The 12,469-nt window shown below is 46.6% G+C and overlaps 1 protein-coding gene across 5 annotated transcripts in view; it reads left to right on the top strand.

The window, feature by feature from the left end:
* The window catches only part of LOC134342030 (uncharacterized), a 96,256-nt gene that overhangs the window by 2,107 nt on the left and 81,680 nt on the right, over positions 1-12,469 (top strand). The window contains exon 1 of one of the 5 annotated variants that reach the window (XM_063039968.1): positions 709-749. The exons of the other annotated variants lie outside the window; for them this stretch is intronic. Coding sequence (XP_062896038.1) covers positions 724-749 — 26 coding nt within the window. The 5' untranslated portion in view covers positions 709-723. Of the gene's footprint in view, positions 1-708; positions 750-12,469 lie in introns of those variants that run through there. 5 annotated transcript variants of the gene reach the window in all.

Raw genomic sequence — 12,469 nt, 5'->3', positions numbered from 1 at the left:
AAAGGGATTGTCCAGTGTTTGAAACAAAAGATTATTCCAAACTCATAACTTTTCACGACAGTTGACAGCGCCCGTTGTCCTCGGGTATTTCCGGGGTTTCCTCTTGCCAATCAACTTTCCAGCTCTAAGCGCCACCCCTCCGCCCCCACACACCCCTGTCTTCTCCTATCATTTCGGATCTCTCCTCCCCCTCCAACTTTCAAATCTCTTATTATCTCTTCTTTCAGTTAGTCCTGACGAAGGGTCCCAGCCCGAAACGTCGACTGTACCTCTTCCTATAGATGCTGCCTGGCCTGTTGCGTTCATCTGCATTTTTTGTGTGTGTTGCTTGAAATTCCAGCATCTGCAGATTTGAATACAATGTCACCAGTCTAACCGGGATGTGGGTCGCGGATCCTCCCTGATGCAGATCAAATTGTCGTGATATATTTAATCTTCGTCACTGTGCACTGAAGTACAACAGTAAACCGGGACAAGCAGTTTGAATTGTTTTTTGTGTCGTTCATTTGAAGTGCTGGTGAGCAGGGTATGCAGTTACACGCTGCATAGTGTGAATGCCTGGCTGACATGTGCTTTATCAACTGAACATTGCTCACGGTGTGTTCACTTACTGTTTGGACCCAAAAAACTCAGGTTCTCGGATTGACTGGAAGGAGGGTGAGGAGCTCAGTGTGAAGTCAGGGCAGAGACTGCACCGGGTGGACAACGTTGTGGTGTTTTAATATGCCCCATGGCCGGCAGTATTTCTGGTATTTCTGCCATTTCAATATTGTCGTTAATATTACGTGGTTTTACGGAAATATATGTTTTCTTTCTGTATGTCTGAGTATGTTATTTTAGCGAAGACAGCATGCATATGGCAGTGATGTTTAAATTACAACTTTCTGAATTAAATCTCACTGGCTGTTAATAACAAAGATCAGTGGGCACTGTGCCGTGCACCTCCTGTACTTAATAATGTGGCCACTGAGTGTACGTCCGTGGTCTTCCACAGCTGTAACCCGCCCAGTTCAATCTTCGACATGATGTGCGTCCGGTGATGCCTCTCTGCAGAGCACAGCTGTATCGTGGTTACTTGAGTTACTGTCGTCCTCCGGGCAGATTGAGTCCGTCTGGCCTTTCCCCTCCGCTCTCTCTCATTCACAAGGCGATTTTGCTCTCAGAACGGCTTTACTGGCGGACGGAGTGCAGGTGCTCGGCGAAGCGGTCCTGCCGAAGGGTCTCGGCCCGAAACGGCGACTGTACTGTTTTCCATCGACGCTGCCTGGCCGGCTGAGTTCCTCCAGCATTCTGTGAGCGTTGCGATGAATTACTGTGATGATACCAACTGAACGGAGCCGGGATGCGGGTCGCCTTTGCTCCCCGGAGCAGATCCAATTTTCCACAGATACCGGATGTTATCTGTGCCATCGTGCACTCAGGTACAGTATTAAGACTGGACCCAACAGCACAATATAACCAAATACTTGACTGAGTTTTTGTGTCGTTTATTTCATGGGGTGTGGAACAGGGCATGGAATTACGTGCTGATTAGTGTGAAGCCCAGGTTCATGAGCGTGTTATCAGCTGAATATTGCCCACCGTGTGTTCACTTACAGTTTGCACCAACAAGTTTCCGGTGCTCGGATTCGCTGCAAACAGAATGAGGAGCTCAGTACAAAGTAAACACAGAGACTCCACTGGGTGGGCAACTTTATGGTGAATTAATACCCCCACCATACCTTTTCAGGACAGGATTTCTAGTGTCTCCAGCTGTTCAATGTTGTCTTCAAAGTTGTGTGGCTTTACAGATATGTATACTTTTGTCTGTGTGTGTGTTTTAAGGAAAACCGACATGACCCTGGCGGTGATATTTAAAATAAAACTTCCTGCATTAACTCTCTCTGACTGTCGATACAAATATCGAAGTCTGTACTCAGTGGACACTTTACTATGCACGCTCTGTACCTAATAAAGTAGCAACTGAGTATATGTTCGTGGAGCTTGTACTGGAGCCTACCAGAGAGAACGCAATTCTAGATTTAGTGTTGTGCAATGAACCGGATTTGATCAGGGACCTCGAGGTAATGGAGCTATTAGGAGGTAGTGACCATAATATGATAAGTTTTAATCTACAATTTGAGAGGGAGAAGGGAAACTTGGAAGTGTCAGTATTACAGTTGAACAAAGGGAACTATGGTGCTATGAGGGAGGAGCTGGCCAAAGTTCAATGAAACAATACCCTAGCAGGGATGACAGTGGAACAGCAATGACAAGTGTTTCTGGGAATAATGCGGAAGGTGCAGGATCAGTTCATTCCAAAGAGGAAGAAAGATCCTAAGGGGAGTAAGGGGAGGCCGTGGCTGACAAGGGAAGTAATGGACAGCATAAAAAATAAAAGAGAAGTATAACATAGCAAAGATGAGTGGGAAGACGGAGAATTGGGAGACTTTTAAAGAGCAACAAAAGGGAACTAAAAAGGGTATACGCGGAGAAGAAATGAGGTACGAAGGTAAACTAGCCAAGAATATAAAGGAGGATAGTAAAAGCTTCTTTAGGTATGTGAAAAGGAAAAAAAAAAGTTAAGACCAAAATTGGGCCCTTGAAGACAGAACCGGGTGAATTTATTATGGGGAACAAGGAAATGGCAGAGGCGTTGAACAGGTACTTTGGATCTGTCTTTACTAGGGAAGACACAAACTATCTCCCAGATATAATAGTGACCAAAGGACCTAGGGTAATGGATGAACTGAAGGAAATTTGTATTAGACAGGAAATGGTGTTGGATAGACTGTTGGGTCTGAAGGCTGATAAGTCCCCGGGACCTGATGGTCTGCATCCCAGGGTACTTAAGGAGGTGGCTTTAGAAATCGTGGATGCATTGGTAATCATTTTCCAATGTTCTATAGATTCAGGATCAGTTCCTGTGGATTGTAGGGTAGCTAATGTTGTCCCTCTCTTCAAGAAGGGAGGAAGAGAGAAAACAAGGAATTATAGACCTGGTAGCCTGACGTCGGTGGTGGGAAAGATGCTGGAGTCAATTATAAAAGATGAAATTACGACACATCTGGATAGTAGTAACAGGATTGGTCCGAGTCAGCATGGATTTACGAAGGGGAAATCGTGCTTGACTAATCTTCTGGAATTTTTTGAGGATGTAACTATGAAAATGGACAAGGGAGAGCCAGTGGATGTAGTGGACCTGGACTTTCAAAAAACCTTTGATAAATTCCCACATAGGAGATTAGTGGGCAAAATTAGGGCACATGGTATTGGGGGCAGAGTACTGACATGGATTGAAAATTGGCTGGCTGACAGAAAACAAAGAGTAGCGATTAATGGGACTCTTTCGGAATGGCAGGCGGTGACCAGTGGGGTACAGCAGGGTTCAGTGCTGGGACCGTAGCTGTTTACAGTATATATTAATGATTTAGACGAGGGAATTAAAAGTAACATTAGCAAATTTGCCGATAACACAAACCTGGGTGGCAGTGTGAAATGTGAAGAGGATGTTATGAGAATGCAGGGTGACTTGGACAGGCTGGGTGAGTGGGCAGATGCATGGCAGATGCAGGTTAATGTGGATAACTGTGAGGTTATCCACTTTGGTGGTAAGAACGGGAAGGCAGGTTATTATCCAAATGTAGTAAAGTTAGGAAAAGGCGGTGTACAACGAGATCTAGGTGTTCTTGTACATCAGTCACTGAAAGCAAGCATGCAGGTACAGCAGGCGGTGAAGAAAGCTAATGGCATGCTGGCTTTCATAACAAGGGGAATTGAGTATAAGAGCAAAGAGGTCCTTCTGCAGCTGTACAGGGCCCTGGTGAGACCACACCTGGAGTACTGTGTGCTGTTTTGGTCTCAAATTTGAGGAAGGACATCCTTGCTGTTGAGGGAATGCAGCGTAGGTTCACAAGGTTAATTCCCAGGATGGCGGGACTGTCATATGTCAAAAGACTGGAGCGACTGGGCTTTTATAATCTGGAATTTAGAAGGCTGAGAGGGGATCTTATTGAAACATATACGATTATTAAGGGATTGGCTACGCTGGAGGCAGGAAGCATGTTCCCTCTGATGGGTGAGTCCAGAACCAGAGACCACAGTTTAAGAATAAGGGGTAGGCCATTTAGAAAGGAGTTAAGGAAAAACTTTTTCACCCAGAGAGTGGTGGATGTATGGAATGCTCTGCCCCAGAAGGCTGTAGAGGCCAAGTCTCTGGATGCATTCAAGAAAGAGATGGATAGAGCTCTTAAAGATAGCGGAATCAAAGGTTATGGGGATAAGGCAGGAACTGGATACTGATTGTGGATGATCAGCCATGATCACAGTGAATGGCGGTGTTGGCTCGAATGGCCGAATGGCCTACTCCTGCACCTATTGTCTGTTGTCTTCTGCTGCTGCAGCCCGTCCACTTCAATGTTGGACATGTTACGGTTCAGTGATGCTCGTCTGCAGACTACTTCTGTCACCTGTGATTATTAGAGTTACTGTCGCCTTCCTGGCAGATTGAATCAGTGTAGCGCATTCTCCTCTGGTCTCTCTCATTAACAAGGCGTTTTCCCGCACAGCACTGACACTCACTGCATGTTTGTTTGTTTGTTGTTCGTACCATTCTCTGTAATTCGAGAGAGTTGTGCGTGACAATCCCAGAGGATCAGCAGATTCTGAGATATTAAAACTACCTTTCTTACCGTCGGCAGTAGCAATCCTTGCACTTTCAAAGTCACTCAGGTCATATTTTTCCCCAATCTGACGTTTGTCCTGAACAACACCTGGATCCCTTGACCATTTCTGAATGTTTATATTGAAGTAACTGAACTGGTGCCGCATGATAGGCTGATTTGCATTAACAAGTTAGTGTGCAGGTGCACGTCATAAAATTACCGCTCAGTTTATTCGTTATTTAGACACCCACTCACCCCCATCTCGGGTGTTATCCAGAATGACATCTGAGCCGATTTATTAACTCCTTTGTTTCCCACAACTGAATGCTGCTCACAAGACGGGGAACTATACAGTGTTAGGATGACAAGGTGGGTTAATGTTAAGGGAACGTAAAATTCTGGAATCTATGCATACTGATCGTGAACAGCAAATATATTTGAACATGGCGCAGCATCGCACTTCCCTGCAACAAACGGGGATATTAAGGCTAAACAGAGCAGTCAATACTATTTCAAAGGTGACACACAGGCATCGTGAAAATGATAATGTGTAACACACAAAGATTGATTTCCCCTCGGACGGGAAAACGTATTGTGAGGCGATCAGATTCAAGTGCTTAGCAATTCAGAATTAATGTTGAGCTATGGAGACTTAGAAGATCTGCTGTAGACCTATTGTCTCGGTAGACAATGTGGAGTGGATCCACGGCACTCCTCACACAGATACTGATCGGTTTCAGCACCAACCCCTCAAACAACTTCATCACTGTGGATGTAAGTGCCGCTGGGCGATAGTCGTTTAGGAAGCTGACCACACTCTTCTTGGTCACTGGTATGGTTGAAGTGACAGTTCGGAGATACAGGGAGGTGGTCACTTCAGGTTTCAGGAGAAAGGAAAGAAGGAAGCGAAATGAGCAGTCAGTGGAGAAAAGCCCCGGGATCGTGCCGCTCAATAATAAGTATACAACTTTGAATATACGCCTATTGAGAGGGACGACCTACCAGCAGGAAACACAACCACTGGGTCTCTGGCGCTCTGGCTGAGAAGAAAACAGGAGTAAAGGTTGAATAGGTTAGGACTTTATTCCCTGGAGCGTAGAAGAATGAGGGGCGATTTGATAGAGGTATATAAAATTATGATGGGTATAGATAGAGTGAATGGAAGCAGGCTTTTTCCACTGAGGCAAGGGGAGAAAAAAACCAGAGGACATGGGTTAAGGGTGGGGGGGGGAATTTAATGGGAACATTGGGGGGGTGCTTCTTCACACAGAGAGCGGTGGGATTGTGGAATGAGCTGCCTGATGAAGTGGTAAATGTGGGTTCACTTTTGACATTTAAGAAAAACCTGGACAGGTACAGGGATGACAGGTGTACGGAAGGATGTGGTCCAGGTGCAGGTCAGTGGGACGAGGCAGGAAAAAAAATGGTTCGGCACAGCCAAGAAGGGAAATGTTCTATGGTTCAATGTTTCTATCATGGCCTGAAAGACAGTTGGACTGGTTCACGGATAAGGACGGCTTGGACGAATGCGGGCAAAATGTGGAGAAAGAAGACTAACCTGGCCGAGATATCGACAAGTTGTTCTTCTCCATACCTGCTTCTTGAGATGGCGAATCCCTTCATCAGTTTGTCAGTGACCTGGCTCGGTTCCAGACGCTGACAGGTGGGTTAAGAAGTCCTTTGGAGATTTGACATTCTTTGCCAGGAATGGTGACGGAAGCAGACACATTCGGGTCATGAGATGGCGAATCCCTTCATCAGTTTGTCAGTGACCTGGCTCGGTTCCAGACGCTGACAGGTGGGTTAAGAAGTCCTTTGGAGATTTGACATTCTTTGCCAGGAATGGTGACGGAAGCAGACACATTCGGGTCATCCAAAGAATTATTAAAAAAAACGAATAGTTGACGGATAACATTTGGGGTCTAAGCTGGAGACCTTCCTAGCACACCTGTCAACGTCTGCAAACCATCCTTGAGACCTTCCTAGCACACCTGTCAACGTCTGCAACCCATCCTTGAGACCTTCCTAGCACACCTGTCAACGTCTGCAACCCATCCTTGAGACCTTCCTAGCACACCTGTCAACGTCTGCAACCCATCCAGGTCACCTTCCTAGCACACCTGTCAACGTCTGCAACCCATCCTTGAGACCTTCCTAGCACACCTGTCAACGTCTGCAACCCATCCTTGAGACCTTCCTAGCACACCTGTCAACGTCTGCAACCCATCCTTGAGACCTTCCTAGCACACCTGTCAACGTCTGCAACCCATCCAGGTCACAGAAAAAGTGCTGGAGGGATTCAGCCTCAAGCAGCAGGTATGCAAAAGATTAACTTGTCGAAATTTCAGGGGAAATTACACTTATTTCTCCACATTTGACCGGTATCACTCCAAGTTGTCCCTCTCCATTGTGCTGTCCAAATGACTTCCAAATCCTGATGCTGTTCTTGCTTCGACACCTTCTCTGCTAGATCAATTCACAGCTCCCGCTGCTTCCCCGTGAAAACAGAACCCGTCGCGTCCGTATCATACTTTCAGTGTCATAGCCGGGGCGCTGGCGCTGGGAGGCGGATCCAAATGCAAGACACAGACACTGAAGTACTAGGAGCTAGGATAAGAGCACAAACTTGGCTAGGACATTGGCTAGGCAAGCAGGACCAGGAAAAGAAACTGGAAACTAGGAGTCTGGGCTTGGACTCCCAGCTGGAGACTGGACAAGGACCCAGAACATGGGTCTTGACTCAGGCCCGGACCCCGGAACTAGGCAAGGACATGACGAGGCTCGGGTTCTTCAAGGCGAGGACATGACGAGGCTTGAGTTCGGACTCCGAGCCAGTGACTGGACAAGGACCCAAAATCTGGGTCTTGACTGGGACGCGGACTCCGGAACTAGGCGAAGACATGACGACGTCTTGGCGAGGCTATAGGACAGAACGAGAGATTCTTGGGCATGACGGGAAAACTCCAGTACAGGACGAGGAAGCTCCAGCACAGGACGAAGCAATTAGACAGGACGAGGCATATGGACAGGACGAGGAACATGGACAGGACGGGAGCACGAAGCCTTGACTTGGTACTCAGGAACAGCCAAACCTTGGACTTGGGACGAAAGGAGCAGCGAACCTTGGACTTGGGACGACAGGAGCCTTGAAACCTTGGACCTGGGACTACAGGAACCTAGAAGCCTTGGACATGGGGCAACAGGAACGCAGAACGCAGAGCTTTGTTCTTGGGGAGAACAGGAAGACAGAGCCTTGGGCCAGAGCACGGGAACACGGAGCCTGGGAGTTGAGAGACAGGAACACAGGGACATGGAACACAGAGCCAGGACTCCTCCTTGGGAACAGGACCTGGGGCCGGGGCTCTACAAGAATGCTGCACATGACGAGACGGTTCCCAACACTAGGTAGCGGTAAACGGTCGGATCTGCCCTAGCGAAGGCGTGGACATGGAAACAGTTCTGAACACTAGGTAGCGAAGGCGTGGACACCAAGATAGTTCCAAATCAACGATACACTGTTCCTTGTCTTGACACAGCAAGGCTCCGGTCTCGCTCCGGTGTTTGAAGTTGACAAAGTTACAGGCAAGGCTCGAGACACAGGTTCCAGGCAGAGCTTCAGACACAGATTGCCGACAAGGCTTCAGACACAGGTTTCAGGCAAGGCTCCAGACACAGGCTGCAGGCAAGGCTCGAGGCACAGGTTCCAGGCAAAGCTTCATACACAGATTGCCGGCAAGGCTTCAGAAGGAAGGAGAAGGGAAGGGAACAGTCCAGCCTCAGGATAACGGCAAAGATGGTCTGGCTTATCCAACGGAGGCAAGGACAGGAAGGGACAGATCCAACCGCACAGTAACGGCAAAGACGGTCTGGCTTACCCCACAGAGGAGAGGACGGGATATAGACCAGACGAACCAGCAGCCACCCTCGAAACCAGAGCCACTTATATTCCCAGCCCCAAGACGATCATTTGATCCACCTTTATTGTCATTGTGCCGAGTACAGACACAAAGCCAACGAAATGCAGTTAGCATCTAACCAGAAATGCAAAGAATAGTGTTATTGAAAAAAAATAACTGCGAATAAAAAGTAACTGCTACTACACACAGATATAGAAGTACTGAGACAGTACAATATGGATGCAATACTGCTTAGCGCTGTGATGCGAGGTTCAGTAGGGTCACAGCCTCAGGGAAGAAGCTTGTCCTGTGCCTGTTGGTGCGGGAGCGGAAGCTCCTGTAGCGCCTACCTGATGGGAGGAGAGTAAAAAGTCCATGGTTAGGGTGAGATGCATCCTTGATAATGCTTTTCGCCCTGCCCAGGAAGAGTTTATGGTAGATGTTCTCAATGGTGGGCAATTTGGTGCCGATAATCCGCTGAGCAGTTTTCGCTACACGCTGGAGTGCTTTGCGGTGCGATGCAGGATAATTGCCATACCACACTGAGATGTAGTTGGTGAGTATACTCTCAATGGTACAGCGGTAAAAGTCCGTCAGTATCCTGGGACAGATTTGAAATTTCTTGATGCTCTGCAGGAAATAAAGGTGCTGTTGCGCCTTTTTGATCAGGATGGAGGAGTTCAGGGAGCAGGTGAGATCCTCGGAAATGTGGATACCAAGGAACGTGAAGCTTGATACACGCTCCACTATAGATCCGTTGATGTAGATGGGGACGTGAGTGAAGCTCCTAGCATGCCTGAAGTCCACAATGATCTCCTTGGTCTTCTGGGTGTTAAGGGCCAGATTGTTGTCGGCACACCACGCGGCCAGGTGCTGGACCTCATCCCTGTAGGCTGTCTGGTTATCCTCTCTGATAAGGTGACTTAGCATCCTCGGGTTTCTCTCTTTGGCTTTAATGAAAATGAGAGGTGGTTTGTTACAAGAGAACATGGATTGAGTGGATCAAGGACAGAGACCGTTTCCCAAGGCAGAAATGGTTAATACGATGGGGTATAATATTATAGCAATTGGAAGGAAGTGTATATGTAATGTCAGATGCATATTTTTCCCACTGAATAGTAGGTAGGTTAAAACGCGAGTAGGGGTGGCAAGGGAGGCAGATAGATTAGATTAGATTATGAGGACAATCAGTCCTCGTTTATTGTCATTTAGAAATAAATGCATTAAAAATTATGCACCGTTCGTCCAGAATGATATCGCAAGAAAGACACAGGACAAACCAAGACTAAAACTGACAAAACCACATAATTATAAAATACAGTTTCAACAGTGTAAAACATTACCATAATTTGATAAAGAGCAGGCCATGAGCACAGTAAAAAAAAAAGTCTCAAAGTCCTGATTCTCATCATCTCACGCAGGTGGCAGAAGGGAGGAACTCCCCCCGCCATGAACCTCCAAGCGCCGCTAACTTGCCCATGCAGCACCATTGGAAGCACCCGACCGCAGCGGACTCTGAGTCCGTCCGAAAACTTCGAGCCTCCGACCAGCCCCTCGACACAGCCTCTCCGAGCACCATCCTCTGTTGAGCGGTTCGAACTCACCCCGGCCGCCGAACAACAAGCAAAGCCGAGGACTCAGGGCCTTCTCCTCGGGAGATTCTAGACTACACAGTAGTAGCAGCAGCGTTGCAGGCATTTCAGAAGTTCACCAGATGTTCCTCCGTGACTCACGTCCGTCTCCATCAAATCAGGATTGTGCACGGTACCCTACTTGACAAATAACAGACATCTCCACCGACTGGCCTCTGCGAGCTACGTCGCGCAGCCATCTTTAACTCAGGACAATATATATTGGAATTATTTAAAAGGTTCTTAAAGAGGCATGTGCATGAAAGCAAAATGTAGGCTATGGAGGAGGAAAGTTTTAGATTGATCTGAGATTGAGTTAAATTGTCCACACAAGATCGTAGTTCAAATAGTTTAACGGACTGCAGTCTTCTATGTTCCCTGACACTTTAATATCCCATTCCTTATAAAACTTAGAGTTACTTTTAGCTCTATTTCATATCCTGTCCAGTCGTCTAACCGACCACATGAGGCCGCACTATTATGACTTTTACGTCTGCTGCCACCTTTATTCCGGAATTCACCACGGACGCCGGATCGGCCCTTCGGGCAGTACAATTTTAGCTCATTCTGGGAGATCCCTATACATATCCGATGCTGTAGCTCTGCTGATCGATCCACTATCAAAGTACTTTACAGAACCGGCGGGCTGAGGAAGACAGGAAGAGGCAGAAACACTCACATACTGCGCTGTTTTGCAATGGTGAAGGTGCAGCGCAGACACATGAGATAACTGTCACAGCTTCATTTCTGACACATCCAACACATACCTCGGTAGTTTTTGGTCCAAGAGTTCCAAGTACTGTACATCTTAGATGAGGAAGGGTGCTGAGGTCCGCATGTTTTCCAACCCAAAACAGACAATTTAACAGTGGAGCAACACACAAAAATGCTGTGAGCATCTCCTCCGCTTTCAAATCTCTTATTATCTCTTCTTTCGATTAGTCCTGACGAAGGGTCTCGGCCCGAAACGTCGACTGTACCTCTTCCTATAGATGCTGCCTGGCCTGCTGTGTTCACCGGCATTTTGTGTGTGTTGCTTGAATTTCCTGCATCTGCAGATTTCCTCGTGTTTACGTTTTAAACATGAAAAATAAACTTTTGTTTTACTCTTTAATATTATTGGCTGACTGCTATTCGCATTACATTCTTTCCCTCTTCGTGGATTTTTTTAATTGCCTCCAGTTGTTTTCAAACGTGTCCCAATCGTCTAACGCCCTAGAAATTTCTGTTCTATTATATGCCTTGTTTTTGGATTTTCTTTTGGCTGTGACTCTTCTTGTCACCACGGTTGGGTCAACTTACCTTTAGAATACTGAAATTTCTCCTCCTTGATATGTATATATTCCGCACCTCCGAATTGCTGCCGGAAATTCCGTAAGACCGTACGATTTAGGTGCAGATAAACGCAATTCAGACCATCGAGTCTGCTCCGCCATTTCATCATGGGGGAACCAAGTTCTCCTCTAAGCACCAGTCTCCTGCCTTCTCCCCGTATTTCCTCATGACCTGGCCAATTAAGAGTCAAACACCATCTGCCTGAAAAAAAACATAAAGACGTGTCATCTACAGCTACCTATAGCAGGAAATTCCACGTATTCACAGCTGTCTGCCGAAAGAATTTTCTCATCATGTCCGTTCGAAAAGGTCTCTTTTCTCAGGCTCTTTCACTTGGTCGAAATCAATTCTGTCAAGACATATCACCATTCGATAGGTTCCGATGAGGTCACTCTCCATTCCTCTGAACTCCAGTGTGTACAGGCCCAGATAAAGGAAACGCACTTCATATGATATCACTGACAATGCCGGAATCATTTCTGTGAACCTCGTTTGAACGCTGTCCAACGTTAGCAAATACTTTCAAAGACAAATGGCCAAAAAAACTGCTCACAATGCTCCAGGCATTTATATCCCAGTCCTCTTTAAATGGAAATTGCATTTACCTCCTTTACCACAGGCGCATCCCGCAAATTAAACTTTAGGGAATACTTCCCAAGAACTCCCAAGTCCCTTTGCGGCTCTTTTTTTTCCATAGTTTGGCCCATTTAGAAAATATTCAAGCCAAACATTTCTTCTACAGTGCATTATTTTCCTCACCGTATTGCATCTGCCATTTCTTGCAATTCTCTTAATTTGTCTGCCCTTTTGTAGCATATCTACTTCTTGAAAACTAGCTACCATTCCACCTGTGTTCATATAGTCAGCAAACTTACCAGCAATGTCAACAATTTCCATCATATATAGTATTGATGTATAACGCATATAACGTAAAAAACAATCGGTCCCAACAGAGAACCCTGTG

The sequence above is a fragment of the Mobula hypostoma genome, unplaced genomic scaffold (genome assembly GCF_963921235.1).
Source record: "Mobula hypostoma unplaced genomic scaffold, sMobHyp1.1 scaffold_79, whole genome shotgun sequence".
In the NCBI taxonomy this organism is placed as follows: Eukaryota; Metazoa; Chordata; class Chondrichthyes; order Myliobatiformes; family Myliobatidae; genus Mobula; species Mobula hypostoma.
This window is presented reverse-complemented; position numbering and strand designations above follow the sequence as displayed.